The sequence below is a fragment of the Egretta garzetta genome, unplaced genomic scaffold, assembly GCF_000687185.1.
Source record: "Egretta garzetta isolate BGI_Z169 unplaced genomic scaffold, ASM68718v1 scaffold45, whole genome shotgun sequence".
Taxonomy (NCBI): Eukaryota; Metazoa; Chordata; class Aves; order Pelecaniformes; family Ardeidae; genus Egretta; species Egretta garzetta.
Genome location: NW_009260028.1, coordinates 7,697,156 through 7,705,033, shown reverse-complemented (window position 1 = coordinate 7,705,033; position 7,878 = coordinate 7,697,156). Strand labels below are relative to the sequence as shown.

General features: G+C 37.7%; 1 protein-coding gene across 1 annotated transcript in view; it reads right to left on the bottom strand.

The window, feature by feature from the left end:
- The window catches only part of IFNAR1 (interferon alpha and beta receptor subunit 1), a gene marked incomplete at its 5' end in the record, with an annotated part of 21,437 nt that extends 13,561 nt beyond the window's left edge, over window positions 1-7,876 (bottom strand). Inside the window, 2 exons of the mRNA XM_035896422.1 lie at window positions 715-835; window positions 7,840-7,876. Coding sequence (XP_035752315.1) covers window positions 715-835; window positions 7,840-7,876 — 158 coding nt within the window. The remainder of the gene's footprint in view (window positions 1-714; window positions 836-7,839) is intronic.
- Between the last annotated feature and the right edge of the window lie 2 nt (window positions 7,877-7,878).

Genomic DNA, 7,878 nt, shown 5'->3' with positions numbered 1-7,878 from the left:
AAAAAAAAAAAAAAAAAAAAAAAAAGAGGCACAGGCTTGAAGTAGTAATTGTTTATTCTCAACTATCTTTCAAACCAACATTACATTTTTAAAATAAAGCTATTTTCAAAGCAGCTGTTTCGCATCTACACATTGAAGAAGGCAAGCTATTTTTTTTTAAATCCAAAATCATACACTAGAAAATCCTAAAAATCAAGAATGTCTTAAGTGATTTTATCTTGGAAGTGTTTTTTAATATTTACTTGTCAGGAAAGTGCCACAAAATACCAAATGTATATGCATGAATAAGTATTGGTATATCAAATAACTGAAGAAAACTAAGCGAACATTTAAGAAAAAGTATTTAATCTGTTAATTAAAATTTTCAGCTGAGAAATCTGGACTCTTAAACACTGACAAATTATTGAAAAACTACACTGAAAATTCTCCCAAATTCCATGTGTGTGCAGCTACAATGTAGCTTAACTAAAAAAAAACCAAAACAGAGACTAAATAAATCGGCAGGGGGGATGTAAGCGAGCAAATGGCTGTGCGGTGCTTAGTTGCTGGCTGGGAGTTAAACCACGACAGGAACAAAGGACCTGGCCTCTACTTTCTGGATTTCAGAAAGTCCCTAGAAGTTTTACATGGCAGTATCAAGAAACATAGTAACTAATATGTTCTTCTACACAAATAAGCTCTAGACATTTCTGGCTCAGAATAGTTACTACTTACCACCGGTATTCTGCTGAAAATGTCACATTGGTATCATTCCCAGTGTAGTTCCACCTTAGAGTGAAATTTGTATTTACAACATAGACCTGAATATCCTGCGGACTCGTCAGATTAGTTTGGCCTACAAGAAAGTAACAAAGTTATATAAAGATTGGGATAAATAATTTGTACATAACTGAATAATAACTAGCTTCTGTTAAAAAAGTAGAGAGCTATAGTGAAATGAAATAATAATAAATGTAAGAGGTAAGAAAAACCAACACTACCCAAACAGCACTTCAATAGATATCTAGGAGCTGTACATCAGGTAACGCCTTTGCCTGTTTGACTACACAGCTCTTTCCTCCGTGCTTAAAGTCTTTCTCCCCACACGCCTTTAGAAAAAGTATATACAGTTATAACATTCAAGGCCTGTGTTCAGTGTCACGGTTAGATTATAAGCAGTCTGAATGCATCTAAACCAGCATTTTACTGGTTGGATGCAACATCTGGATCTCAGCTGCAAAGTGCTAGGGATTGACCTAATACTGTCCTTTCACAGTTGCAGAACAGATTGAGCACAGCAGACTTGTTTTATGTCACGTTACTGCCATAAATTCAATGTATTGAACATAAATCCCTTTCAGTGAGGTTTCATCACATAGCAGATCTTGTATCTTGCTCATAGTAATCCTGTGTTTTCTTTTACACAAAGAACATTGCGTAAAATGACTTATGGAGGGCAAGGGCTAGGTCTCAGGACACATGAGAATGTCCATACATCAAGGGAAGGACCAGACCATGAGAAGAGAAGGCTTAACAGGCAGGAAAGAAGCATGTACACTAGAATCATCTGCAGGATTGCTCTCTCTCCTCTTTATTTTCCACCTTTCAAAAATAATTATTAAAAAAACCAAAACAAAACTGCCTCATAATTACCTTATATTCCACTTCCTAAAGACAACTTCTGTACCATTAACTTTGAGATTTGCAGAATCCTAGCTGTCCCATTTGGTATATAATTCAGGTATCAGAGGACAGATGAGATTAACAATGCTGTGGGGAAGGAATTATTCTGATACTTATAAAAATGAAATTTATCTAGCTATTTATAAGGTACATTTTTGCTTTGAATTATTTTACACCAGTCTATGGCACCGCTTCAGAGCGGTAAGGCTAAAAAGTTACAATCATGGCTGAAAGTTTGAACTTAAAGTTTTCTAGTACTAGAAACTAAACCAGGCTTACAGGACAAAGGGGAACTGTGAAGGCACAGGGAATACAAGTGAACTTAGGAAATCTCAGGCAGAAGTCACTAATCTGTACCAAAACTAAGCAGCCACATCCAGATTTAGAGTTTAAACTTCATCTAAATCCTTCTGCCTGTATCCTATACTAGGTATCTTTGACAACCTAAGCTATGTACAATTTAGGCAGCACATACCTCTGTCCTCTGACTAAGAATGCACTTTCGATTTCTAACACATTAGGGAAAAAACAATAAAATCAACAAAACAATAATAATAAAAAAAAAATTACCACACACCTCTCCGACTTGACTTTCTACTTTAACCAGTTGTGTTACACTATTAATCACTTCCCAATGGCTACAACTTCTAAAAACATGTTAGTGACTATCACTCTGAAATCGCTTTTTGATGTCAGTCTAATATTTGATTATATCAGGAAGAAATCAGAACAAATACATCCTATTTCACCTGGGCAATCAAAGTCTGTTTGCACACCTAGAGGGTTATCCTGAATTTAAGAGTGACTCTTCATTGCAAAAAACTATTTCATATTTTACATGATGACCAAGTTCTCTTTATAAAAAGGACATGTGGATGGAAAAGCAATCTATAAACTGAAGCCTGCAAAATCCTTTTGGAGAATAAAGTGATATCCACAGACTAATGACTTTTGGAAATAACTCCTGAAAGCACAACACCTTAAAGGAAAATAATTCAATAAAACCCCATGGATCCCACTACAGAATTTATTTCCACAATGCATGATTTTGTTACTCTTCTAAGCTGACAGACTAAGATAAGCTCAGAGAATGCCAAACTACATTTGATCATGAGAAAACAAACAAGCAAAGGAAATAACTTTTTTTTCTTCCAGATATTTATCCAACAGATGGCTACAGTTCAGCCAAAAAGCTTATGATAACAAAGACATCTGTTTCAGATTTTGGCAAGTAATAGCAACTTTGAATATTTATATCCCTTCACAAAAAAAAATACTCACTTCATGGGAAAACATTATTTATTTTCACTTTATTTGAGAATATTAGCATTAAGTTTAAGCATCAAAAAGCCTGGAACAAAGAAGTTCCACTAGTTTTTAATAATAATATGTAATAGTTTGCTTGAAGGATAGTACCACCTACGGTAACTAATAGATTGAATGTTACAATCTTACTTAAAGTAAAATTCATTGCTTTGTGACCCAGTGGAAGATTAAGTGTTGTGATCCAGCATAACACTTCCAATTTCAGTTCTAACGAAATGTCAGCAGATTTGGTTAAAGGCCCAAAAGATGACACTCAGAAGTGCCTCTTTCTCCAAGAACTTCCTCATGCAAGGTTGAACAAGGCCGGACTCAGTCTTGACATTTACCCTTTTTTAATCCTCCTCACAAACTGCTGAAACTAGGTATTAAGAGCTGTTTTCAGCAGCACATGATAGCTTTTACAGAACTTCATTAAACAGAAACATGCTATTCAGAGACATCACCTGTAAAACTAACTTAAAACCCACTACAGGGTTAAAAGTAACTTGTACCAATTACTCAGGGAAGACCCTATAGTTTTTAGGGAATTTTCAGAAAGCTGTTCAGTTCAACAACAATGTACAAGTGTGAGCACTTGTGGCCAGTGCTCAGCAATAGTCAAAAAGGGGAAAAAAGTTAGAAATGTATATGGAATTAAGGGAGTAAAACAGAAAGCTTAATGTCATTATATAATTTCATTATAGACTTATCTTCAACACCGTGTGCAACTCTAGAGTGCCCACTCTCATAAGCAGATAGCAGAACAGAATAAAGCAGAGAAGTATGACAAGGGCAATCTAAGGCATGAAACAGCTTCTGTCCTGGGAGGAATCAGACTATGATTCTTCAGCCTGAAAAGGAGAGAGAGGGGAGGATATGACAGATCTACAGACACCTAATAATGAGTGCAATGGGGAATGCAAGTGGCTGAAGTTTGGTTGGTGTCTTCTTAACACAAAGCCAGAAGCATAAAAACATGCACCACTCTGCTCTAAGCAAACAAGCCAAACTCCTCCATCACTGAATGCTTAGTCAATCTCTGGAATTCCTTTCCCTAGGACTCTCTGAATGCATAACTCTTACCTGACTTGTGAACTCAGTCAAATACAAAGTCCCAACGCTACAGATTGCTGTAACACTATGTTGTGAAGTGTCACCATATACTTGCTTTTTTTTGTTCTTTCCTACTCCACCACCAACCGCTGCTGTAGATGAACAGTGGACTAGACGGCCTTTTGGCTTCATCTGGTATAAAACATAACAGCAAACACGTCCGTCCGTCCCCAACACTTCTTGTAGCTCTATCTCGAGCCTGATTAGGTACTTTCATAGAATCATAAAGGTTGGAAAAGACTTCCAAGATCATCAAGTCCAACCATCAGCCCAACACCACCCTACCTACTAAACCATGTCACAAAGTGACACATCTACATATTTTATCAGATGTTTGCGTAGAGAAGTCTTATGGTTTGCACCACTGCATAATCTATTTTTACAGGCCGCCAATCTCCTGAAATATTTTTGCTATCCTTACCATCAGAGATTAAGGAAAGCTTTCTGTAAACCAAAAGCAAAGAACTCCCAAATTATATTTCCTAGTAGATTCTATTGGACGTCTGGATCTTTGCAGAACAGATCCAAGTTTTCCTTACAGCAAGGATGCTTGCTTATTTGTTCATAGACCATGGATAACAAAGACTTTACAGACTGCAAAACCCAGAGTCTAACCTGTGTCTTTAAGCACATTTAGCCCTTATATTTTTTGTCTATGGATATTAAAGCACATTGTTCTTTATGTCAGACATATTTGAAAACTATATTAAACATGACTAACAATGAAGAGAAAATTGAATCACAGCAACAATTCTTTTAGTTTCCCTTTTAAGCCAAATTTCCTAGCCTTCTGAATGACTTTTTTATTGTTCTCTTTTGTATTCTCTCGAAATGGTTGAACTTGCTCGAAATAATGCACTGCAGAAAAATCACAATACTCCAGCTGATACTAACAAATGGAAGTCTAGCTTACAAGACACATGACCTAACCTTTTCATTCTAATTAGCACTGCTGTACTCCAGTAATTTTGGGGTTTTCTATATAGTACTTAAACTTCTACACATAAATTACAAGGCACTGTAATGCTGCATCTTTTTTTTTTTTTTTTCTAGAACTGATATTTAGACCATCCTTTGTCATCTTCTATTTGCCCAAGTACACACCCCTGCACTCATCCTTTTTCAATACCACTGTATTTTTTTTCCTGAAGTATTTCTCCAGTTTGTGAGGATACTTCTTGATTCTACGCTTGCTTTTCAAAACAATTGTGAGCTCCTCCCACTTAGCTATATGCATATTTAATAGGCTTATACTATTCTGTCATGCAGATTATTAGCAGGTCCTCACTTGATACAGCCTTCCCTCTTGACAGTGAACTGTAAAAAATTTTGATGAGCCGGAAAAAAATCATAACGAAGCAGTTTAACATAGATTATTTTTTCCAGCATGCTTAAGAGATTAGTATACAATATAGATTCAAAAGCAACACTAAGTGAAAAAGCATGCAGTTGGAGCTTCTCTATTCACATAGCCTTTTATTTTAGAATAGCAGAAATTCAGGTTGATTTAACAGGACATTTGTTCTCAAGACTATGGATATGCATAGGTGATCCACCCATCCACCCTTTCACATAATACTCCTTATTTCAAATAAGTGTTTTGTGTTTGCTTCCCTAAATTAATTTCTTAAATCCCAATGAACAGCAATCTAAGAATGAAGGGAACAGACTCAACAACATTTAATTACCAGAGAAATTTTGTAATTTAGCTAGAAGCCAGATATGCAAAGTAATGTCTAAAAATCAAGGCTTCATCATGGGTTTTTTTTACTAATGATTAAAAGCCAGACATTATAATTAATTCATGCTTCGTACAGCATGATGACACTTTGGTGCTGAGGACAACATTATAAGAGATCAGACTTTTATGGAAAGAAGAGTTTAAAGACAAGAAAAGCTTTTAGCACAATTGCTTATCTTCCTTCCCCTGTCAAATTTTAAGAAACTAAAATAAATACAAAACCGTTTCATAAATAGATGTTACTACTTAACTTATAATATTTTAATTAATATTTTCAATAAATGATGGCTGAAAATAGTAACTATTATATAACATTATGGAATACCAAAAGCCATTCAACAACAGAAAAAGTAGTCTTAGCAAGACAGAAATATACTCCCCCAGGAAACAGTAAAGGGGAAATCTGTTAAGAGTACATAATGGCTTGCTGCTTATCACATGAAGTATGCGGTAGAACCAATGGAAACTTTAACTCAACCTTTCAGCATAAGAAGGAAAGGAGGCCTTTTCTACGCAATATTAAAAAAAAAAATAGCCACAACCAAACACACCAAAAATGACGCAACTGTTATTGTTTCTGTGGGCAGAAAGGTGCTCTAGGGAAAACTCTTAATGGAAGTGCTGTAATACAGGAACAGCAGAAGGGTAGTACTGGTTTTGAACAGGCAGAAGGTGAGAGGTCACTGCAGCAGAGCAATTACTTCTAGCTCTAGAAGCAGTATGTGGCATGTTAGTCATTTGCTATAATATGTGCAGGTTAATCAAAGTAGCTGCATGTATCACAACGCTTCCAGTTTTGGGAGGGAATTGGGGCTGATGCACAAAGAATTCACCTACAAACCAAATAGCTGAAAGAAAACAAAGGGTCCCAGAGCTGCTTCTCTGCCTGAATCCTACCATGAATGCAAAGCGTGGACCCCTGAAAACAGCCTCTCTCTAGTCTTCTTCTGGTACGCCAAACTAGAACAATACAATCTTATACAGAATTCAAGAGTTTAGGTGGCATCAGAAGCAGCACACACACACACACTAGCCCACAGAATCACAGAATGGTTTGTGTTGGAAGGGACCTTTAAGGGTCATCTAGTCCAATCCCCCTGGAATGAGCAGGGACACCTTCCACTAGACCAGGTTGCTCAGAGCCCTATCCAACCTGACCTTGAATGTTCCCAGGAATGGGGCATCTACCACCTCTCTGGGCAGCCTGTTCCAGTGTTTCACCACGATCATCATAAAAAATTTCTTCCTTATATCTAGTCTGAATCTACCCTCCTTTAGTTTAAAACCATTACCCCTTGTCCTATGCCCTGCTAAAAACTTTGTCCCCATCTTTCTTATAAGCACCCTTGAAGTATTGAAAGGCTGCAGTAAGGCCTCCCCGCAGCCTTCTCTTCTCCAGGCTCAACACCCCCAACTCTCTTAGGCTGTCCTCACAGGAGAGATGCTCCAGCCCTCGGATCATTTTTGTGGCCTCCTCTGGACCCAACCCAGCTGGTCCATGTCTTTCCTGTGCTGAGGGCTCCAGAGCTGGACGCAGCGCTCCAGATGGGGTCTCACCAGAGCAGAGTAGATGGCTATAGCATTTCCATTATCCAAGCTAGCTTAGCCCATATACTCTCTGTTGCATGTCACGATATCCTATAAATATGCAGGAAATGAATTTACAGCTTATCTGGGCTGCACAATACTTTCCCCTTGAAAAAGGTTTTGTGCAGTAGTTGTTTCTTGCTGCTTAAGGATGTAAGAAGAGGCACATGTTACTATCTCCTGCGAGGTAAAATCCTCACCCTGCACTTTTACTTCTCTCATTTTCTTTATTTATACTTTAGGCTCTGTCAGGCTAGACTGAGGTATCTTTCAAACAAATCAATACGATTCAAAACCTGTTTGCCCCACGCTCAAGCTACAGCCCCTGCAACTCACAGAGCGCAAGTGAGCCTGAAGCAGACGAGATGAAGATAGCTACTTAACCGTGGAGTAAAACCCAAGGCACTCGACGGAAATGGAGCCCCGCTTACCCACGCCGGCACATCTACCCCGGCCCAGGGGCTGGATGC